At 33.4% G+C, this 25,916-nt stretch overlaps 1 protein-coding gene and 1 long non-coding RNA gene across 6 annotated transcripts in view; one reads left to right on the forward strand and one right to left on the reverse strand.

The window, feature by feature from the left end:
• Positions 1-769: 769 nt before the first annotated feature.
• The window catches only part of LOC126821466 (translin), a 101,356-nt gene continuing 76,209 nt past the window's right edge, over positions 770-25,916 (forward strand). The window contains exon 1 of the mRNA XM_050549915.1: positions 770-987. Coding sequence (XP_050405872.1) covers positions 913-987 — 75 coding nt within the window. The 5' untranslated portion in view covers positions 770-912. The remainder of the gene's footprint in view (positions 988-25,916) is intronic.
• Positions 19,572-25,761, reverse strand: LOC126821469 (uncharacterized). Of its 5 annotated transcripts, none has more exons than XR_007680417.2 (5): positions 25,663-25,761; positions 23,780-23,980; positions 22,969-23,144; positions 22,401-22,511; positions 19,572-21,156 (listed from the first exon to the last, which is right to left on the reverse strand). It is a non-coding gene; the product is annotated as an uncharacterized LOC126821469 (long non-coding RNA). The 5 variants fall into 5 exon arrangements; XR_007680418.1 differs by lacking the exon at positions 25,663-25,761 and adding an exon at positions 24,848-24,927; XR_007680419.2 differs by lacking the exon at positions 25,663-25,761 and adding an exon at positions 24,598-24,799.

Raw genomic sequence — 25,916 nt, forward strand, 5'->3', positions numbered from 1 at the left:
TATTCTGGTCAACAAATTGTACTATTTTACAATATTCCAATTAATTGATGATACAAATTTCATCTTAACACATCTAATTTAAAAAATTGGAAAAATTCAACTAAATGATTTGAAAAGCCTGACGTAAAGCTTTTCAAATGTGACTTGGATTTAAAAATATTTTTGAACCCTCTGGACAAGTAAAATAGGATTTAATGGATAATTTACACAACAGGTAGGACACTATCACATCTAGTACTTAGAATAAGGCTATTTTTTATTTTCTGGAGCTGTCAAGCCAGCAAGAGTGTTATTGTCCCTTTAATATTCATCGACTTACAAAGCATGTACTGCAAATATCGAAGGTAAAACTAGCAAGCATCCAGATAAAATTAAGAAGTCATCATTTGTTTGGGGAGGAGGGATAATTTCAACATCAAGGTGTAACCTAAGGCTTCCCAAACTGCCATGGGAAAGCGAGTTGCTCCCAGTTGCGTGAGAAACTTTTTCAATATTTACCATCTACATGTATCTGTCAAATTACCCGCAAATGTAAGTCATAACAGCATTTGTTTCTCCTTAACACTATCATATTTAAAAGCTAAAACACAAGAATTAGAGGTCAGTTAGAAAATAACCAGCCAAATGACACGTTCTTGGGGATGATAAAGTAAGTGCCACGGAAATGGCACTTTTAGTCTACTGGATTGAAATTTTTTTTTTTTTCCATTGAGACAACATAAGAAAAGTAACACGCCTGACGCAATTGTATTATTCTACGATAAAACGGTTTACTCTCAGCACAGGGTGTTTAAACAGTCATCATTATCCTAGGTCACTTGTTTATGTGGGGTTAAAAACTCAACCCTTTTTACCTGGGCCATTATTAAGGTGCTATTACTGTCTACCAACAGCTCATGGTAATATAATCTGATGTCCATAGCTTACAATATGACCGAGTGTAACTGTGAGTCAAATCTGAAGACTGAATATTTTGTCGGGCCAAAGGTAAGTCAAAACTTTATTTCATATGAATGGTTGTATATATCTTTAAAAGTACCGTAATCACCCAGCTTGGTCTTCCCGTTTGTAGTGAACTAAGATGAAGGTCAAGATCTCAAACGAGACCGCCAACTGGGATAGGTCAATGTAGACTTGGAGGCTTCAGAAATGGCAGCTGTCAAATAAGGACTAGATTGGGGTAAAACAAAACATTTGAATAATGGGAATTTCGACGCATCTTCATATTTTTATTAGAAGTCACTCAGATAATTTATCAAAGGAGTTTGGACAATAAATCTAGAACGTAATCAACGGCTATAACTATGGATCTAACATCTAAAACAGGTGCGACTTTGTAGGCTTTTTTGTCACAATAATCGAAACAGTGAATATGTTTTTAGATAACGACTTTTGCCTTTAAAGAGTTTGCATGGTTCTACAAGGTAATCAAAGACAATCACTCCAGAAGTAATAAAAGTATTTTGTTGAAATTCTATAATATAATTTTCAAATATGTAGTACTATGTTTCATAAAATTCGAATGCAAAAGGACTGGATTCACTAGCAAGTGGGCACGAACAGGCTGGAGGGCTGGGGTGGGGTGCAGATAATATACATCAATTATTGGGTGAATAAAAATATAAGACAAAATAACGAATGCAATATTATTTATGGAAGAAATACAATGTGTACTTACATGTATTAAAGCAATATATTTAAATATGCAGCACTTTACAATCTTTCAAATTATTTATGTTCTACATGTTGCAATAAGTTAAATTAGATTAGGTATGTAGACTCTCACAAGCTTCTTAATCCACTCTAATTTTCTTTTACAAATTCAAGATGCTGCCATGTTCACATATATACACATATATAAAGTTAATCAAAGTGGATTATTTCCAAACTGTTCTGTTTTAACAGAACTTATATTTAATCTTAATGTCTGATCAGATATAGAGCCTATATACATATAGTATATATAGACTTCTTGCATCAGATTGACAAGGTAATACATTTATATTTATAACATATATTCATGTTTACTATCTATCTTTACTGAGATCTCCAATATGTATACTGTATATGTATAATTATGTAAGTAAACAAGGGGTATACTTATATTTTATCTAAAGGACATCGATCTGTTTAAACATATTTACTATGGTGATAAAACGTTTGTTTTGGCCATGCACTGATTTGATCCGAAGATTTCAACCACTCTGATTTAGGTCAAAATAAAAATTCTTGATTTCATTGAATTTTATGTGTTTTTTTGAGATGACAAACTATTATTGTTGAAATTTGCATGTCTTTAAATAAGATATAATAGATACAATAAGCTACAATTTAAATATAAATTAGTAAACAAACATGCAAACTTCCCCATACAACTCAAATAATATAGAGCTTGCCTCTTCACTGATCAAAATAACACATCACATCAACTGACAGTCCAAGAAGTTTAACCCTTTTTCGTCACAATAGTCAAAAAAATAGTTCAGAAAATAAAATTTAGAATGTTTTTGTACTTCTGCCATTTGTCTGCAACTTTTAATCAGTTCCATTATATAATATTTTGTTTCTTAAAAATGAATTGGGTTGAAACTATCCAGGAGGAAATAAATATGTGAGTATGTGGGAGGCAACCGGAAACAACTTGTTTGGATTTCCTTTATAATTTATTTAGAAATATTATAATTCAGTTTCCTCTTTATAATTTATTAAGAAATAATATAATTGAGTAAACTCTTTAATGTGTTAAAGGAGTTGATTAGTTTTTAACCTTACTTTCTATTTATTTAAACTGTTCATTTTAATTGTTATTCTTTTATTTTCTAATACATTATGATAATTATAATTTACTGAACCATGAGGAATGGAAGCTCTTAAATTGACTAATTCTTCTAATTTTTACTTTGTATTACATGTGTATGTCTGAATGAATTTCACACTAAATTTTCTTAATTTTAAAAAGAAAATGCAAACATGAATCAATAAATAAATTGGAGATCTGACTGGCTTGAGAAATCTAGTCATCATTATGCCTTTAAATCAATAGAAATAGGTAAACAATGTACTACAGAATATTTGACAGCAATCAAGCAACTAATAAAGAGTCTAATAATAATAATTAAATAATTGTAATATTTTTCTTAGAAAATTATGTTATTGAGAAAATAAATTATGGTAATAAACAACAAAAACAACATAATTCAATCTGATTAATATCAGGCCTTAATACATTCATTTGCCTAAATAACCTGCATACTTATTGTCTGTTCATTCTAGTTAGAACATGGCTATGTGGCAAGCACCTGTTTCACATTTATGGTATATATATGATATATACCATGGGGTCATCCTGGGTGAAACAGAGCCAGTCCCTTATAAATCTAAGTCATGTTTCTACATCTAAAAGGTTGACAGAAAATCTGTATGGTCTAATTCAACTCAATACATAACGTTTCCTTCAGTTAATATTAAAGCTACATAAATAACTTACTATATATCTCTATATAATATAATCATATATATTTCTGTGGTATTTTTGTCAGTAGACAATATGTCTATATGATTAAAACCCGGATAATATTTTATTTGTTTTTTGGGTTGTCCAAACTTCCTTAATACAGGTAGTACATTGTGACATTTAAGGACCACTGTATCAACCATGGTTATGAATAGGTACGATTGAAGATTAATCTTCAGGGCTCCAAATCCACATAGTTTAAACATTTTAGGTCTACTGTTGTGGTAAGACAGAGTAGGATGTTTAGGGTTGAATAGCCACTATAATATTGCTGGGTGTCCTGATAATAACACATGTAGAATCAGGACTTTGGAATTAAGACCCATTCGAATGGGATTTGTGTAGGGAGATTTGTATAACAGCAATTGTTGATGATTTGAAGGACCCCGTAACAGTTCAAAGTCCTGTCCCATCAAAAATGTATGTCGGTCCGCCACTTAATACGAACTTCACATGGAGATCGGACCATCAAAAGAATTGTAAAACCGTAATGAAAAGGAAACATAACAGAATGTAAAGATCTAATATATTGTACAAAAACAATTGTGTTTACTTTTTATTTCATATAAAGAAATCTAGGCCACAGACTAATATTCCATATTAACTTTCATGTTTTGTGAAATAAATGAACATGCAGATTTAAATTTGTAATGAAATATTATGATGTAACAAAGTTCTAGTCTTTAATTTTAGGAGAACACTTTTATCATAAATGTCTCCTTTCTCATTTTCCTTTAAGCGGTGGACACACTAGCCGAATGATTCGGCCGAATCAATCGGCGTCGAAATTCGCCTAGTGTGTCCACTGTCATTCGCCCGAATTTCTATTCGGCCGAATGATTCGCCCGAATCAAACAGGTTTGATATATTTGGCCGAATTATATTCGCCTGGTGTGTCCGCTTCGCCGAAGCATTCGGCCGAATGTAGAATTCATTAGCCAATCACCACTCCTATTGAGAAGTCATGTGATAGTTTGAAGACATAGACGCCGCCATGTTTAATCGTGTGACATAAAAGGTGATGCAATCAACTGGTGAATCGGGCAAAGCATTCGGCTAGTGTGTCCACCCATTCGGCCGAATAAAATTCGGCGCCGAACGATTCGGCCGAAATGATTCGGCTAATGTGTCCACTGTTTTAGATTTGTATTGTAAGTTAATGAGATATTACAGCTGAAGCATGTATTTACTAGTAACAACCTACACTGTATCATTACTAACAACAATACAAGACAGACAGGTAGTCATATATACTGACATCATCTATAGTCATGAGTATATCAAAACTAAGTCTAACTTAGGATTCCCACACCTTTAAGGTTAATTATAATTTATCAAACATTACCTACATGTAAATATTGATAATTGCTACTTGGCTAACAGCCAATGGGTAATTTTAACACCTGCAGCCCATTCAATAGACATCAACCACTGTGATAATTGCCACTGCAAACTGTAGCCTAGGACAACTATCGTATTGCCTAGACAAACTAGCATCAAAAACAAATGCAGCTATGCATATTTTTATTGAATTTTTGTTTTCAAAATGCTACAGAGTGCATCTTTTAGGTCTCAACAAATGATGTATTATATTATAACATACGGTTTGTGGTTATAAAATTTAATAATGTCATTGAGCAGGATATCCTTCATGTGGGATTTCAAGCACTATATAAATGTATTATTTCATTACTCTATATATTATTACATGATCGTTTTTATGACTACATCACTAAATTGAAAGCAGACTTATAATCACATGCATCACAACTACATGCCAAGGATAGCAACAACTAGTTACATTGTAGATCAGAGAAAGGGAGCTTCTCAATCACCCTAATACACCCACCAGCAAAAAAGTGTTAAGATTCCAAAATTTTGAATTTCAATTGTGTTCTTTTCTTATAACCAAATAAAGAATCAAATTTCAACAGAATCGAACCAGAACTCTGACCTGTAGAGAGTTCTCAAGAAATTGTGGACGGATGACTGATGGAGTTGACAACAATATGCATCCACTATAAAGTCTTTGAACGTCATTTGAGTGATTCTGAATCACTTGCAAACAATAAAATTATCAAAGTTGGTTCAATTCCATGCAGTATTTTACAAAGATACATGTACATACATGTATGATGTATTGACAATTTGTCAACATCCGATTATCTACTGTTGGTGGCTTGATTACTTTTGATAGGCCTCTTTTTAATACGACTAAATATAAGCCAGTATATTATCTAGAGTTGATAGCTTGATTTGATTTTCTTAATTAAATGTTAAATAATTAATCTGGGTATTAAGCCATCATAAATTAGATATTGTCTAAAAGATGCAAATGACAATCAATGACTTTAAATGTAGGCCTATAAAATAGCTGTAGAAAAGAAAGATAATCAGAATTTCTGAGTGTTCAGAATGTTTACTAATTTAAAAGAGGATTTCTGCCTTTGTTAAAAATGTAAATGAAAGGCATGAAATGTTTTTGTAATAATCTACATGTTCTATTATTATGAATGATTATATGTAATTTGTACAATGATTCTCAGATAGTCAATCACAATACACAGTCCCAATTATATTATGAATCATGAACAAAATGAAATTAATGCAAACTGTCAATCATTCTCACAGTTATATATAATATATACATCACCACATTTAATCACAAGCACTGTCATTTAGGCTGCTAAAGGGAGATAATCCACAGGATTTTTTAGTTTTCCTCCCCTGATTTCAATTTCATTCATCACCAGTCCAGAGAAATTATTTTTGATGAAAGAGAATTCTAATTCAAAAGCACTATTAATTATGCTGAAAAGAGATGACTTATATTGAGTTACCTCCCCTGTGCAATGTCAACCATTCATCACGGATACAGCATGAACATTCATTTATAAACAATAATAATCACAAGCCACAAAAAATGCCATACACCACACAAAGTTCTTTTTAGAATCATTTTCATCGTGCACTAGAACTTGATTCTAACATGCCTTGTAAAACACGCTTTAATTCTTCTTTTTGCGAGTGACTTCTACACGAACTTGCATGTATCATTAATAAATCACAAAGTCTTTGTTTTTCTTGTTGAAGTATTCCCATTTCATTTTTTAAGCTTCTATTTGAAGATTCTAATTGTTTGGTTTTCTGAAATAAAAAATAAAAATTAAATTTTAAAAAAAATACCTACATGTAAGTTAAAACCCTTATTTTTTTAATAAATAGTCGTAGCATGTTAGTCCAACACAGAATCTGTACAAAACAAACAACAGTTTGTAAAATATTCTACTGTCTTTGCCAGTAATTTTAGAAAATCAGAATTTTGCCTGCAATTCTATATTGCAGTGTGTGTAAAACTAAGCCTGAAGATCAAGTAGGCTTTTGTCAAATCCAATTCTGTCTGGTACAGGCTTAAATGTACCGTTCATGCTCTAGAATTCCTTCAATTAAAGATGCAAGATTGAGATAAAGAGCTGGATGATCTTGCTATAATAGTTCAAAGAGAGATAATGAAAAATGAATATTGATAATTTCATTCAAATTACTTAATTCTGAGAGAAGTTGTTTCAAATTACAGCGTAGATCGTTTATTATCGTAGCAAATTTAGCCTCGATTGTCCATTTTTTTATCGTAAAATTTTTAAATGTCTAGGATATTTAAATCCATTTAAATCTCAGACATCCGATGACATGAGAGTTGATTATGTTAATAAATGTCTAAATATTAATTTATATAACATTTGAAGCCAAAATACAGACCTCCAAGAAAGAGATTTAGCTTTTACCTAATGCATCTTTAATCAAGTTGTTACTGTTACTGGAAATGTATAGTAAATAATTCAGTGATAATCTACTAAATGATAATACTATACAAGTTGAAAATGGATCTGGTGTATTTAATGTCACAACCTTTATAAAGGTCCATCTGCAGTGACATAGCTAAATTATTGTAATTAACACTGACATATTTGTCTAGTTTGATGCTTGATCCAAGCAGGCATGACTAAACACACTTCAGCGTAGATTTACATGTACTCTATGGGTCTGCTGTTTATTTTGAATACTGCCACAATCAGACTTATATTATCAAAAGCAAATCAATGTTTACTTCATTATCCATAATTATGAATTTTCTCTCCAATACAGTCCAAGGGAGAGAGAGAGAGAAAGAAATGGGGTTTAACGTCCACTCGACACAAACTAGGTCATTTCGGGACTAACATATGGTTTAATTTTTTTATTTCAATAATTCGCTTGCGCGTAGCAGTGGGAGGAAACCGTAGGACCCAGAGAAAACCAGAGAGGTTGGACAGGCGACCCTACTCCTTGTCACATACAACCGGGGAATCGAAACCCTACCAGTTGACTCAATGACAGACCGTATGATACAGCGGGTGCATGCTAACCATTCGGCCATCCAACCCCGCACAGTCCAAGAGACTTTTAGCCCAAAACGTGAAGATCAATAAACCACCTCTGATTTTTAAATATGTATCATAGTTTGCTCTTTCAGCTAGCATCATCATTTGATCCAACAGCTACACAGATCACTGCTACTCTTTTAACAGAGTGTTGCCGTTTCCCTATCTATACCTATTTATAATAATTATATATCTATTACTCCAAAAATCTGACATCTAATTTCATGTTTTATTCGGTTCATCATCACTGAACTTACAGTTAATAAGTAAACATTTGTGTCTCTTTGCTTTCTTCGAAAACGCCTTGCTGCAAGACGGTTCTGTTCTTTTCTTTTCTGAGCTCTCTCGATTTCATCAGGAGTCATCTAAAAAAAAAAAAAGTTGTCTTAGATTTGGTGACAAATCATTCAGGAGCTCTATATAAAGAGGTGGGCTACAGGGTTCTTGCTCAAGCAAATTTTGTTAACAGGCTACACGTTATACATCCACTAGCAGCAAATAGTCTTTCTGGCTTTTCATGAAGATTTTCAACTTTTTAATATTTTTAAGTTTCAAAAAGAATTTATCTGGATTCTCAACTTGTTTAAAAACAAACAAAAAATTTCCAAACTCTGACTGATTACAAGGTTTCAGTAACAAGGCCAGGGGGCTGGGGGTGGAGGGGTAATAAAACCAAAAATTTGCGGTGTGAACTGTGAAACTTTCCTAGCAAGTTTTGACAGAATGTCTTTTCAAAACCCAATAGCAAAGGCAATAACTCTGCAAGTGTGATTCTAAATTTAAATTAAGATAGGGTTTATTCTTATTAGCAGTAAAGTTTGGAAAAAATCTCTCAAAATGTCAAATATGGTCGATTACACAGTCTGAAAGGCAAGGGCAATAAGTATTGGTAAAAACAATCTCATACATTCATCAGGAGCTGAGGAGAGTGATTACACAGAATTCGACAACAGACTGAGTAATGGACTAATGGACAGGGGTGTTGGCAATCTAGGTAGTACAATAAAATGATGGCATACAAAAAATGTCTGGCAAACAATTTTTTTCTTTATAACAGTATCTGGAAATAATTTGTTAATAAACACAATTTAACTCTATCTTACCTCATTTTTAGCTGGTGGAATAAATTCTACTTTTAAAGCTTCTTTACCCGCTGCCACTCTTCTCGACTGAATCAGCCATTTTAATTCTTCTTTGATAAACTGGCTTGGATCGCCAGATTTTAAAGAAGCTAGTGTGGCTACGACTAGTTTTTCATCTTGCACTAGGTTTTTACGACTAAATATGGAATAGGAAGTAACTTTAGTGGGCATTGAAGAAACATTTATGCTATTATTACTATTCGATGTAGTGATGATGGACATCTTCACTCCCTTTGTCGCTGACATAATATTGTTCCTGAAGTATAAAATACATATATGATTAAAAATAGTCTACAGAAGGTTGGAAAGAAATAATTATGTAGTGTGTTAAGGTGAATATCACAAATAGATGGCAAATCGTATTTGGCATATTTTACAAAATTTGTTCATATTTTTTTTTGCACATCTTTTCATCTAATTATCAATCATATATATATATATATATATATATATATGTATATATATATCTAAGCCAATAGCCAATTAAAATGGGTTTATAGATATTGTTTAAAAATGTTGTATAAATTTATGGGTTGTTCCAATAAATGCAAAAGAGCAGAAAAGGCATATATTTACAAAATAAGTCAATATTGTTTAACGATTATCTGTTGAAATTATTGTTGAGTATCTACTCCTGGATGATCTATGAAATTTATGCAGTTAATGGTGAAAATAATTTACAAGATACTATAAACTCATTTCGATTCAGGGGTCACATGAATTAAAATTTTACATCAAGTAGGCCACAAATAAACAAAAATATGAAGATAAAGAAAATTTTTATTGATTTATTTGACTACAATCATTACAATTTTTAGACTGGTTTCCAAAATTGCCAAGATATAAATATAGAACACAATATCTCTTGCATTACAAACAACTTAAGATATCTATGACATACAGTACAGAAGTCAGAGATTTACTGAAACAGGACAATAATAAATGATTTCCACTGCTGGTTTCTAATAATTATTGACAGACGTCAGTTTGTTGAAATTTGTTCCACAGGCCACATGTAAACCCTTGGAGGACCGAATATGGCCCGAGGGCCGCATGTTTGAAACCCCGGCTATAAATGATTAACATTCACTCCTAATATTGGCTGTGGATGTCTATTTGGATAAGTGAGGATAGTTAAATGTTATTTAAATGGCTACAAAGAAATTATTTAGATAATCTTTATAAATGATATTTTGACAACATATTTGAAAGTAATCATTACTTTTTGGGGCTCTCCTTAACATCTTCGTTAGAATAAAGTCTTGAATTAGGTTGATCCGATTAAAGTTTGGTTTTAAAATGACCAAGTCCGTTTGTTTACTATCTTAGTATCTTTAGTTATATTTTGGGCTTACTTTGACAACAGTGGAAGACAATGGTCATCCTGTGACTGGCTTTCTCCATCAATTTTTTCTTTTGGGACTTTCATCCCATAAAACAAATCAACATATACATTTGTATACATCAACATATGATTGTCACGTGAAATCCATTGAACCCAACAATTCTACTTTTTAACTCAAATCAATGATTTCTAATCATTTAAAGAGTCCAAAAGGTTTGAGGTCTACAACACATATTTTACCCCTAGATCATTTTGGAAAGGCAAGTCTTAAGTTTTGTAACCTGTGCATATACCTGGGAGGGCTCCCCCTAACCCTCCCAAATTTATTGGGAGTTAAAATTCAATGTCCATCCACAATTTTCTTGCAAACCTTTCATACTTAACACAAAGAAACAGAATGCATGACTTAAGAGCATAAGATGTTGTGCTAATGCTACTTAAGAGCTTAATTAATTGGCACTTATTAGTGACAGTAATTAAAATTTAGAGTCCATAACTGAAACAAAGCCCAAAAGCTAGCTAACCAAGTTAGCAAACCAAAACTATCACTTAAGAGCGACAAAAGTTGAACAAACCTTGCTTAAGAGTGGTTCAAAGGCGACAAAGGTCAAAGGTCACTAATTAGTGACCGTAATTAAAATTTCGAGTCCATAACTGAAACAAAGCCTAAAAGCAAGCTAACCTAGTCATGAAACCAAAAATATCACTTAAGAGCGACAAAAGTTGAACAAACCTTGCTTAAGAGTGGTTCAAAGCTAGCTTTTGGGCTTTGTTTCAGTTATGGACTCTAAATTTTAATTACTGTCACTAATAAGTGCCAATTAAATAAGCTCTTAAGTAGCATTAGCACAACATTTTATGCTCTTAAGTCATGCATTCTGTTTCTTTGTGTTAAGTATGAAAGGTTTGCAAGAAAATTGTGGATGGACATTGAATTTTAACTCCCAATAAATTTGGGAGGGTTAGGGGGAGCCCTCCCAGGTATATGCACAGGTTACAAAACTTAAGACTTGCCTTTCCAAAATGATCTAGGGGTAAAATATGTGTTGTAGACCTCAAACCTTTTGGACTCAATATTTTGATTAAACCTCACTGGGCTCCCGGGTTAATAGCTCTATTCCTTGGTACCTTAAAATAGGTGTAAATGGTAGTGCTGGCATGATATCTCGTTCAATCGTGAGACTCTGAATCGATTTGTACGATTCTTTTTATGTTTTTTTTTTTCATTTCAGTAATTATTTTATTTTTTTGACTTCAGTAGGATTGAAAATTCTTGCCATAAAAATATCAATTAATCATTTATCCTGTTATTGCCTTGGTAAATATTGACCTGGCTATGAATCAGGATATGAATTGTATTGAAGTACCTGAATCACAATACATTTTGTATTTATTAATCTAAATGAATGTATATAAAGTGATTAAGAGCGTGTCCGCGAGAAAACCATGCAGAAGGTGCTAAGACTTCAATCACAGATTTTGACCAAATTTGGTTTATAAGTTGGGATAGTCCCAAAATACATAAATGTGCAATATCAGATAAATCTTTCAATTCCTGACTGAGAAAATTGAAAAAATATTTTTCATATGGTGAAATTGCCAAAATCTGTCTTTTCTCAAATAACAACTTTGGCAATTCCTTACACCTTTACTATACGTAGCAAACTCACACAGTTTGTAGATGACCTAGTGCTGTTACCACAAAATTAATTTCAGACGATTCTGGCGAACGATGGATTATTTTATTTAAAATAATGTCTATTTGAGAGTAATGGATATGTTTGTTAAGATTGAGCACGTCGATACTCCAATGGAAGCTCGTGGACAACTGCGGAAGCCAATTCCCGTCGGCGCCAGATGAGCCATGAACGATTACAGGCCTTTGAAAGTATTTTTTTTCAAGACATTTTTATAAAACAGATACTAATGTATTTTAGGGCTGGTAGTAAACACCATATGAATGAAAAGGAAAATAAATTGTTAGGTTTTTTTTATCTACTACAGTTAATTATCTACAAAATAGGGGAATTACAGGTTAATTTCATGGGTTATTGTTTCCTTTACCTAGTTTTTGTCAAGTCGATTCTGGTCATTTTTATTTTTTGTATCAAATGTTGGGAGGTTGCTTGTTCACATGAGTATAAATTTTTTAAACCCACCCCAGGAAAGAAGTAGCTATAGGGCGTCAAACTTTGGGTGACGAAAAATGGGGAATTTAGACAGGCTTTGATATCCAATCCGTATACAGATGAAAAATTCACCTAAAAGTGAGATTCGAACCACCACGTGTGACTTCCCCCGACCCACCCTCTCACCCAGTTGCTTGTCCCAGGGCCCCAAGGTCCATGTCATGGGCCCTGTTCAGGGGGTTTGCCTCTCTTATTCTAAATCCGGCCCTGAAGGTGCAGCTGACGGTGCCCGAAAGTCGTGGTTACCATACTACATTGTTCAACATCGCCCACTTCGACGCAAGGCTTCGCTGCCGTTAAAGGCTCAATACCACTCTTGTTGTAACTGAATAATATGTCCCAATCTTTATTCTGGTCAACAAATTGTACTATTTTACAATATTCCAATTAATTGATGATACAAATTTCATCTTAAAACACCTAATTTAAAAAATTGGAAAAATTCAACTAAATGATTTGAAAAGCCGGACGTAAAGCTTTTCAAATGTGACTTGGATTTAAAAATATTTTTGAACCCTTTGGACAAGTAAAATAGGATTTAATGGATAATTTACACAACAGGTAGGACACTAACACATCTAGTACTTAGAATAAGGCTATTTTTTTATTTTCTGGAGCTATCAAGCCAGCAAGAGTTTTATTGTCCCTTTAATATTTAAGCTTCCACATTTCTGTATTGTAGAAATCAGTGGATGTGTCCCTAAATGAATAGTGGAAACATGCTCTGAAATTAAACATTTTGTAGCCATTTTTGGTAACCTGTTGGAAAATGAAATCTTAAAGAGACAATACAACAAATATGTTAAAGGGACAATACGACAAAACCAAATATAAAATAAATACAAATACACACTTATATGCAGTACAACATGGAACAAATGATGGCTATGGGTATGATGAAAACGTATAAATAATTCTAGTACAGTCCTTTAGAGCGACATCAGGCTGTAACCACTTCAGCATGTCACCTCTTGCACCTCGGGGGTGTCATACCATAAGTTTGATCAAAAACTTCCGACCCCCCATCTTAGCACCTTTTGCATGGTCTTCTCACGGATACACTCTTAACAATAACATTCATTGTTTTAAAAATTTAATATAATTTCCAATCAGTTAATTACTTCCGGATTATTTTGTGGGATACGGTATGCTTTTCACTGTTCATTACAAATGCCGTTGAAATAGCATTCCAAACCATAGAGTACATGACATGTAGCTTACTGATTTTAAAATGTTAATTTTGTCTTAAACATTGGATATTAGGATCCCATATTTTCATGGTAACATAACAGCATTAAGTTTGATTGAAATGGGCCAGTATTAAATTGTAATTCATGTTTTTAATTTCGGATATTATGGATAATATAGAGTTAGAGATTTAGATCCTTTAACGAGAATAACAATCAATTATAACTCTCAGCTGTTATCATTTATGACTTGGGCCAGCATTCTATTCTCAATAATGGTAGTATTTATTAAAGGAAGTATTTCATTCATAACAGACAGTAATATAATAGGCCAAATGACTAATATGAATGGAACACCTAATTACGTAACTGTCTGAAATAATAATAAGACCACTACTACTAGTAGTACTAGATCAGTGAACATGTGAAATTAATAAGCCATCGTGGTCTACATTTGGTTAATATTTGTAATGTTGTATCTATTGGTTACTAAGATACATAAAATATAACGGTCTCTTTTTATTCAACGGGTTTCCATTGCCCCCAAAATACAGGGGTAGTCTCCCTTCCACTTCAGTCGGCGTGGCAACAAGCCAAAAATTGCAGCTTGTTGAGAAAAACGTGTGTCGCGTGGGTAGACTGCTACTGCATTCGACGAAAACTTACCGTTTTTGTAATTCCTTGGTGCTCTAGGAGTGCATTAAGAATGCTAAATGAACAAAACGAAAGAAATCAGGCAGTACATGTCGAAGAAAGATGAAAACCGGCCCCTGGTTGATATTTTCACAGATTTCAAGCCAGCTTGACCTTGAAGGGAGGTAACTCTTGATAGACTCGATCATCAAGTCATTAGTGTTTTTCAATGACCATGTTCAAAAATGTGCTTTGGATTTCGTACCACAGAGCTAGGAATGAAATGGGGTTCAACGTCCTACTTTTCGGTACCCACTCGGTCAAAGAAGACGGGCATACACAATTAAATCAGTGTGCGACAAGGAGAATTTTGTCCTGACGGCGGCGTTTCTAATGGTTCTTTCACGTGAACGCCAACAGTTGGCCCACACGATTCCCCCTAGACTGTTTTGATAACCTTCCGTAAGACTAGACACTCTTTTAGTCTTTATTTTGCGGACAATGGCTACATGATAAGATGATAAACTATATAACGGCAACGCCAACGCTACCAGTTATGAATTTTAAAACGTCAATAAGATTCCCAGATTTGTCCCGGTGTTGACCTAAATGGAAAACTATCATTACTATCGGGGACCGAAATGTTGCTGGCTCTTTACTAACTTTTCATTTAATTACTCAAATGCACAACATGCCAAAATGTTACATACATCTCCAGTATCTAATAAATTAACAAATGCAAAACATTTTCTTTTTCTATTGTACAACTTGGAATTTAAATTTGATTAAAATTACAATTCAAAAAGACAACATAATAACATAGGCCTGCATACGAAAAGAAAATGAAATTACTATTATGGTGTATTTAAATAGCGCATCTTTCACCTATAGAGTTCCCGGATGCTCTTTACAAACTTAAAGAAGATACCATACATAAGAATAAAAATACATGTAAATAGTCAAAGGCAAAAAAAAAAGAAGAATATATAAAATTACGGAACCAAAAATGAAAATATAAAAACAACTAAGTTAAGAATTTGGATATAAATGTCTTCACTTTAAGCTACAGTGCATGGGTTAAAAAGACCAATTCTAGATGATCAAGTATTATTAAAGGGACATCATGGGAGATTAGATAAAGAGGTCTGTTGACAGTTCTCGCTATAATAGTTAAAAGATAGGTTACTTGCAGGCATAAAAGCATACGCCCACAGCAGCTACGTCGTCTGGCGAGTCAACAAGGGTTGTCGCATATTTTTTTTCTTTTGTCAGAAATGAAAACATTTACAAAACACTAAAATCTGATTACGAGTAACTTGGGGGGAAACCGGAGAACACGGAGAAAACCCACAAGGTTGGACAGACGACCCTACTCCTTGCCACGTACAACCGGGGAATCGAAACCTCACCAGTTGACTCAATGACAGACCGTATACAGCGCGCGCGTGCTAACCATTCGGCCATCCACCCCCCTCTTATTACATACTTTTTACACGATTTGCGTATAAGGAGCGGCTATTTTGTCGGGCAGTTTCGTTTCTATTTTCCCGATATTTGACATCCAACTTCATTATGGTGTAAATATTTAAACGGTTTTTAAAATCTAATAAAATGTGGGACCTCTAGAGGATCCACAAACCAAATTTGATAACACTTTCAATATGAGCAATAAATGACTTAGGCCTATTCCTTAGTTTAGCATCGAAATTGTACCTGATTTCAAAGTTTTACCCTTTTTTAAAAAAAAAATATTCAATTTTATGACGTCATATTAAGAAAATTCTCGGGCAAATATCAAAATTCTAATTCTGCCGATCATTTGCCAATAGTGAATGGTTTCCAAAAATATCGGATAAGAATTGTAGAACGAGAACAATTCTAAAGACTGACGTTTTAAAAATGGTGGCACTTCCGGTGGATTTTAACTTGCTGAGATTACTCTGAAAAGTTGGTAGACGACTTCTATTGATAATTATTTCTAAATAAGGCAATATTAAAGAAGTTAAAAATCTGACCTCGTTGCTTGACATTTTTGGCTTAATCCACCCACTAAAACGAATTCTGAAAGTTTCAGATCGAAAACTTTAAAAAAAGAAAAAAGTTACACTCAGAAAATTCAATGTTTTCAATTTTAAGCTTAAAATTAGGTCATTAGCTTACGTTCTATACCACAAGTTTACGCTGTATCCCACAAAACTTGTGAATTATGATCACCTACCAACTGATGAAAACCGCAATAAAAGTGATGCCTAATATTGGTCCATTTTCGTCTATGACGCCACTTTGTGATAACATTTTTAATGTTTTAGTTATTCTTTGCGCTTTTGAACTGTTCAATTCTGTATGTACTTTTTCTCAAAAGACAGCATATCAAAGTGAAAATTGAAAATATATTTATTGACGAAAAACATCTTGATTTTTAGCGCCTAACGAAACGCATACTGCGCGCAGCGATCGATTTACGTCATACTTCTAGAATTAGATCACTGCCTCACTGCCCTAAATACCCTCCATTTAAAGCGCTCACGTGATCATTTTGGGGTGAGACTTATCGACTGGTCTGCTGCATTGTATACACAACAGAGTAAAAATAACCCGAAGCACGTGTTTTATGTAAACACATATGTCAAGATGGCAATTATGTCAACTTCTGCCACTCCGGTAAAAGCGATATATAATATGTGCTAGTGGGTAATATTGCAATACAGTCTTTCCCATTGTAAACTGTCTTTAGAGTTTCAATCTGTTTATCTTTCTAAACAAGGTTAGATACTCTTAAATTTGTCTTCGCAAACAAAACCGCCTCTGTAAAATTGTCTTTCATGGGCGCCACCATATTGAATAATTAGAGGACTATTTTGTGATTCGGCTCTGATTAGTTTGACATCTTTCATACACACAACGGTTAAATAAACATATTTAATTTCATTCAATATGACAATAGAAGGGAAATAAATGTACACGAGGACGGACGGGTGGCTTATAGATTTTAATTCACCAATTTTTCCAAAAAAGTGGACTAATATATTCCATTCTAACCCTACACATGCAACTAGGTACCCGCATTTAGATAAATCACCGGTTTTCGTCTACATTACGATCATGTAACAGTGTATTTTTTAAAATTAATTTATACCAACTAATTTTTAAAAAAAAAAAAATATTGGGCATACCTCCAGACCCCTCTAGACTATATGTCCTGGTCCCAGCTGCCCCCCCCCCCCCCATCTCGTGGGCCCTGTCTGTACTAACCCTTTCTACCATCACAAGTTTACCTGCACTAACCCTTTCTATCATCACACGTTTACCTGTACTGACCCGTTCGATCACCACATGTTTACCTGTACCAACTTTTTCCACCAACATATGTTTACCTGTACTATCCTTTTGTATACCACAACGTGTTCAAAAATGTACTTTGGATTTCCCACGACAGAGCTGGAAATGAAATGGGGTTTAACGTCCTACTTTCGGTACCAAACCGGTCAATGAAGACGGACATTCCATTTCCCACGACAGAGACAGTTGGAAATTGATATAAGAGTAATAATAATAATAATAAGTTCTTTATTTTCAAAAGGGTGAAAAATTAGACTTTGCAGCCTGTTTACAATTCTGCCCTTAAATGACAATAGACAAAACAAACATACACATATATTATACATACAAGGAAACTGAATAATGAAAATGTATTTACATTCCAAATAACATCAAATGCAGAAACCGATAATGGTTTAAATTTAAATATACAGAATAGTTACATAACATTTTGGATATAATTATGCAGTGATTTTTTAAAAGTTGAGAGAACATGTAATGAGTTTAAATTATTTGGAAGTGAATTCCATAAAACTGGTCCATTATAACTAAGACTATGTTTAAATTTAGTACAATTTGGATGTGGAATTTGTAATTTAAGATTTATAGAGTTGTAAGGAGTATTTTTAAATTGAAATAAGGAACACAAGTAATTTGGACTTTTATAGTTTAATATTTTGAACAGAAATATATATTTATACGTTAAATGAGGTTGTTGAATGGTAGGCAGTTTTAAAGATTTTGAAAGAATGAAATATGAAGAATCAGAAGATTTATATTTAATAATAGGTATTTGATGTAGACCATATATTTCAAGAAGATCGGTCCATGATTTATTATGATTAAGTAATAAGTCAATATTTAAATCTCCTAACAATAGTATCTCACAGTGAGAATTCCATGCTTTTTCTATCATAAATGAGAAGTCAGTATTCCAGGAAGATAAGGAAGAGGGATTACGATAAATATTACAAAGTAATAATGGTTTAGAGTGTTTAAGAGTAATTTCTATCCATATAGCCTCAATATTATCATGTTCTAAATCTAACCTACGATTACATATGATATGAGTAGGCCGTAGTGCCGCTGTCCGGGCAAAATTTCCCTCATAGCACACTGCATGGCGTATGCCCGTCTTCATTAGCCCAGTTCGGAGCAAAGCAGTAGGACGTTAAACACCATATCATTTCATTTCCCACGACAGAGCTGGAAATGAAATGGGGTTTAACGTGCTACGTTCGGTACCAACCGGGGCAATAAAGACGGGCATTCACGAAGCAGTGTGCAATGAGGAGAATTTTGCCCTGGCGGCGGCGTTTCCAATGGTTCTTTTACGTGAACGCCAACAACACGATATGCTTTTGTCATATTTGTAAGACTAGACACTGTTCATTGCCCACGCGTTTAATCGGCGTTGGACCATAAACAATCAAAGACTAGATTTTCTGGACAATGGCTAAGATGAAGATCATGTAAAGCTGCCCGTAATGAATTTTAAAACGTTTATGGATTCCCTGTTTTGTCCCCGGTGTAGATGTAAATGGCAAACTATCATTAATTTCCGAAGTGTTTCTGCCTCTTTAATAAATATATACTCAGAGAACAAGTCTTTAATTTAATTACAAATCTCCAAAGTCTAATAAACAAATACATGCAAAACCATCATCTTTTTTATTGTTATACAACTTGGAATTTTAATTAGATTAAAATTGCAATTCAAAAAGACAACATTATTATACATACGAAAAGACTCTTATATGTAATTAAAATAACTAATATCACAGTTTGTTATAAATGAAAAGTATATATATATATATATATATATAAAGACTAACAACATAATCTGTATATATGGAACATGACACAGCCATTGGTCAATAATTATAAATAGACGCATTACTAAATATGGGCAAAGACAGCATAATATTATCGATGGTAAACAATTATTCGTCATAGAACATAACATATATACCATGTTTGGCAGTTAAAAGTATATACAAGTTTGACTATTATGAACTTTACTTCACAGGTCTATCTAAAACGTTCAAACTTTTCTATATGACATGGGCTTGATTTTCCCTGAATGATTTAAGCATAAATGTCCATTTTAAAACTAAATAATGTTCTATTCTAGAAAATGAATTATAAATGCAACGGCTGTGCAGCCCATAAAATAAAATATATTATGTCATTTAAATACATGTACAGATTTAATAATACCTGAGGATATACACCATTGTTTGAATACATCCTGTTTATTGTGCATTTTTGAATATTGGAATTCATAATGTACACGTATAATGTTATTGTGCATTTTAAACAAAAAGTTATGTACATAATATAAATAAACACTTAAAATACATACAAGTAATATTATAAATGTATACCTTTACTATAGAAGACAATATAGGGTCTACATCTATATGAGGTAATATTGAATACCTTAGAAGATACACGTACTTCGTATATATGGATTACCTGTATATCATTTACCCACGTCACAATTTCTACAGGTACATATACAATTACATCACAAAATTGAGCATATACGAATATATTTTAATATATTTATGATTAGTAATGATACAGTCATGTTTATTGAGAAAGTTTCTTAACTTTGATTCAATATTTGATAAGAAAAGTATATGTTTTAAAATGTTTAATTAGAAAGTCTCTTTTTTCATTTACATGTACACAAAATATTGAAGGTCAGTCATGGTGTCATGATAAATGAGAAAGTCTCTTTTTTTCATTTACATAAAATAAAACTTTTTGATGCAATTTTATCACAGTTATTTATAATGAACTTATTCCACATCTAAAAATAAAATAACATTTTCAGATGATCAGAATAGGTTACTATTACCAAACTATATTCCCGTTTCGAGAGCTAACTTCATTGCATTAGTTTTATTCTATATAAGAGAAAACATGGCTAAATCTATTGTATAAAGATCAGATTGTGTTTATCTTTGAGATTTTGTTTTGTAGCTGAAACCAGGACGTTCTTCCTTCTATTCTATAGCTATTAGAATAGATGCCCACCTCCTTCTTCTCTAGCACCATGTGGAAAAGATGCGTATGTCGAAACTTCTGTCATCGCAAACCAAAGTTTGTTCCTGAATGTCAGTTTTTATTTAGCCATGATGTCTTATGAACGACGACAAAAGTTATTCGACATGTTTTTGACTAGCAGAAATCGCGAACAATTAAGTTCCTCATTTTGTAGTTATTTGTGTTATCCGTCATTATGTGAAAAGTCCATTTCACGGCCAGGCAACGACTGGATTGTTGGGACATACTGATAAATGGCTTGTGAGGAGTTGCTGTAATTCTGCTTTCGCCCGTCGAAGATTGGCAATCTCTGCTTGGAGGGTGGTGTTAGAAGTTTCAAGACGGTGAATTTTCTACAAAATAAAAAAAGAAAGAAAATTATAAATATATGTTTACAAATGGATCATATCTTGTTAATATTTTATGTGGGTTCAGATAAATGTCCTCACTCAAAGCTACAGTGCATGGGTTAAAAAGACCAATTCTAGATGATCAAGTATTATTAAAATAATATTCTTGACTATTCCTAGTTTGAACTCAGCACGGGTACATCGATGCCAGGGGGGATATTCTATTGCTCTTGAGACGCTGAATCTCATTCATTTCTTTTATTACTTCATGTGTATACAAATAAAACTCTTTAGGCCCCTTGTATCTATAAATTCAAGATTCATGTCATAATAATAATTGTAATTCAATAACGTATCAAAACGCATTCGGTGTTGATGAATATTAAATTATCCTGGTATGAAATTATCAATCAATTAAATTTCTCACACAGCAAGGAGTGTCATTTTTCTAGTCCGTGTCTTTAAAGTGCTTCTGAACCTAAACAACAGACTTATCCAGGCCAAGGTCACTCAGGGTAGGTATGTTTTTTTGAATTAATCCTATGACGTCGATTTATTATATGCAGTACACAGTACTAGTTAATAGTGAATATTATGTCGAACAAAAACCAACCCACGAAATAGGAAGTTACCCTTGTGCTGTTAACGCTCTCGCCTTCTTCCCGGTTAAATGACATTTCGCCATGAACGTTTATATGTATATCTTGTTATTGTCTGCGATATCACCTCAGTGGAAGCGGACATTAAATAAAGCTATTTCACATACACATTATCCAATTATTTGATAACTTCTAAACAGTACTATAATGAGGTTTCACATTTCAAAATGAAACACGGTGGACTGGTAAGCCGTTTGACGTAAATAAGAAAGATTTAATTGAATTGAAGATAGCCGGACGCGATTGTGCTATAGATTTATTCGACTTGATAGTTTTCGGTGACGTCAAATTTCCATTCTGCTTTTGTGAAAATGTAAGAATAATATGCCAATAATATGTACCATTCGTTTTAAAGAGAAATGTTCACTGTTGGTAATTGACAGTGGGGGCTATAATGTCTAAATATATCATAATGTTGGGTTTTTTTTTAAACTTACACGTAGTTGATAGTGAGACCGGATAATGTCTTAATATATCTTATAATTATAAATTTCACTGTTCGTAGTTGAAAGTGGGACCGGATAATGTGTAAATATATCACTAAATATATCACTAAATATATCATAATATTATAAATTTTGTCCTCACCTTTATGTATTTATCGCCCACATCTTTTTGACGTTGTCTGAAACGTCGTGCTGCCATTTTGTTTTGTTCTTTACGTTTCGCAGCTCGAGCAACTTCTTCGTCCGTTTCGGGCTGAAATATAAATAATTCATTAGTTTAAATAAATTTGTGATTGTATTAACATAAAACCGACATAAAAGATTTCATAAATTGAGTCCACATGACTTTCATAAATGGAATATACGAATATTATAAATTGATTTCACGACTTTCATAAATTGAATTCAATAAGCTCTTAAGTTGAATTCATATTTTGCTTATTTCAATTTATAATTTTCATAAACTGAATTCGTGATAATTTTAGATACACCTATACTTTGTGCAGACTGAAATTTATAATAATGTGAAAAGTCGGCAGTCAGTTTGATTTTCGCATGACAGAATCAGTTACAAAAGTTTCCAATGAGATAAAATTGAGGGTACAACGGTAAATTAGCGTTTTTTTATTTTGATCGTATTTGTCGCTTCGGGCATACAACCTACGTTATCCTGTATATTAGTATGGGATTGGTTAATTACTATGACCTACCTCTCGTTTTGTATATGGAGTGAATTTAATTTCCAACTCCTCTTTTCCTTCCTGGAGTCGTTTTGTTTGGATACATGATCGTAAACCCTCTTTTATTATCGGTGTTACGCTGTTGGTTTCTAAACTAGCCAATACAGCTGCTACCGTCTTCTCGTCATACGCTAACTGGTCGCTTCCTGAAGTTGTAAATACATGTATACAGCATGTGTTTGAGATCCGATTATTAATCCATCGTAATTATACATCATAATTCTCAATTCGTCTAGAAAGAAAAGGTTAATGTGGAAATAGAAATAACAAAACATAAGAAAAAATGAAAAACAACGCAGCAAGCTATCTAAATGTTTTCTTATAATATACATGTAGTTTTAAATATTATAGGGCTGTCAAATTAAATGTCAATTTTAGGGGGTTCCCCTACTATAAGTGTTAATCAGCATACACATAAGTTCAAATGTCTGGGCAGAGAAAGTTCATCGGGATTTTACAGCCTGGTTTCCCCCTTTTCAGTAGTGCAAGATGTGTGTGCGTGTGGGGGGGGGGCTGGCAAGTACAGCTGTCTAGTCTATCGGATGGGACGAAAAACCGAAGTCATGTGTACACATTGGCAGTTTGAATTCGATATAAGAGTATAGGCCGTAGCGCCGCAGTCCGGGCAAAATTTCTCTCATAACACACTGTGTATGGCGTATGTCCATCTTCATTAGCCCAGTCGAAGCAGATAAGTAGGACTTTAAACCCCATTTCATTTCAATTCAAATGTCTGGAATTAAGTAAATAAGTGTAAAGTAATAATAAATGTTTGACATACCTGTATCAGATGACTCTGGCACATCGGCAACATTTTGTGCTTCCATTTCTTCATTGATGGTTGCGGGAATATTAGTGTTGGAACAACTTGCTTCCCTCGTTTCCATCAAATCATTCAGCAAGTCAAAATCGGGTAGGATAGATTTCTCGTCAGCTATCATCTCGAATTGGTCAAAGTTATAATACTCAGTCTGTTTACTATCTGAAACGATGAAATTAGAACAATCTAAAACATCATCAACGTTTGGTAAACGTTTAGATAACTGTAATGTATCGGAGTAAAGCATGGTGATTGTAGCTGTGTTCGATTTGACGTTGGAGTTATAGTATTGCACGTGGTTGTGACAGCATATTGATATACCGGCGTATTTTATTTCTATTTTTATCCACCAATCACATGGCTCTTGTACACTATACGCGCTGAGTACAACGCATAGAGGACGTAATGTTGAACATTGTAACCATTGTATATATTCTAAGCGAAGTGAAAAGAAATGGGGTTTAACGTCCTACTGTCTAAGCGATTAATTGAAATGATTATATTCAATGTTGTAGTAAACATATTTTCAGCATTTTGTTTTTCGTCGCAACGTAGGTACTTTACAACCTTTTAACTAAGCAATATCCTGGACACCCATAATGCATTATAATCCACATGGAAAACCCGCGCCTTCTTTAGAAAGTATTCATCTAATCTATCATAAACAACCTGGAATATTCACTTATTCGTCAGACTGCTTTGAGATTGTTGTTTTCATAATAAATAATAAACTACTGTCAACTTTTTTTAAGGTTAGGTGGACTCAAGAAGGTAAATACCCCCAGACGCGCCAATCAGGTTCTACTCCGTATCATGCGTAATCATTCAATGCCCTTTCGTTCACAAGAACTCTGGTGGAACTGCCCGATTGTTCCATTTGTCTGTTTCTTTAGAAAGCGTCATGTGCTACTGCTACGATGGCCGATGACTTGCCAACAATTGCATCAGATGCGATTTATAGCTTGATGTTTTCACGATAATGTGTTTCTCCATATATGCCCACGTTTTCTTCGAATACGAGTAACATACCAATGATGTATAACATATTATAGTTGAATAGATGCTTAGTAAGCTTTGGTGGGTTTTCTCTGTGGTCGTATATACGCATGTGATAGTGAGATAATAAATACGGGCTTTTAATACTCAGTTACTATAATAAACAACGTGCTGAAACTTGTTTCACAAGGGAGCTAACTCCTATATTCAGAAAGAATATTGTATTTTTGCCTATGGTGGAATATATTTGACTTTTAAGCGAAAACTAAAATATTGCTTTTGCAAACGATTGCTCATTAGCCGAACTGAAAACGTCTCTGGAGTTATTATTTCTTATTCTTTCTTCGAAATCTATTTGACACCTTTGTGCTCCGCGAAGCATATAAAATAATTGGTGTTCCGCGAAGCATGTAACGTCTTACGTGTGGGCGTTATCACATGAAAACACAGTGATAGTCGGGGTTATCCTGCCAATGACACACTGAAATGAAATGAAATGAAATGGGGTTTAACGTCTTACTGTTCTGCTCCTATACCGGGCTAATGAAGACGGGCAGTTATACACTACCATATAGCATAAGAATCAATTAATCATTTGTGCTTATTGAGCATAATGAGACGATTGCATGTAATTATGTAATATCATTAATAATTTACAAATCACCAACATTACAAGTAAAGTCATGTGAAAATCTTTGACCAAGTCCATGATGAAATACGGTAAAATTTATTAAATACAAACGCCCACGGGGAGCATCATACAATCACATATTATTACAACATACACAACCATATAATTTATACATACAAGTAAATAAGTCTATTGACCATTAAAAAAGTTAACTCACGAAACTCCATAATCTGTGCGCATAACTTCTTACAAATAAACTCCGAGAGCATAATATAAGCGAGAATAACAAACGCCATAGTGAAAACCCGACAAAAATATAACAAACACCCAAGTCGATTCAGATTGTTTAAAAATCGCACAATCAGGCTCTATTTTTACGAATAATGACCTCACCAATGTCCTTGAATTATGATAGTGAATTCTACCATAACATGTTTATCTGTACTAACAAGCACCACCAGCTTGATCTAT

Source organism: Patella vulgata, chromosome 5 (assembly GCF_932274485.2).
Source record: "Patella vulgata chromosome 5, xgPatVulg1.2, whole genome shotgun sequence".
NCBI classification, from domain to species: domain Eukaryota; kingdom Metazoa; phylum Mollusca; class Gastropoda; family Patellidae; genus Patella; species Patella vulgata.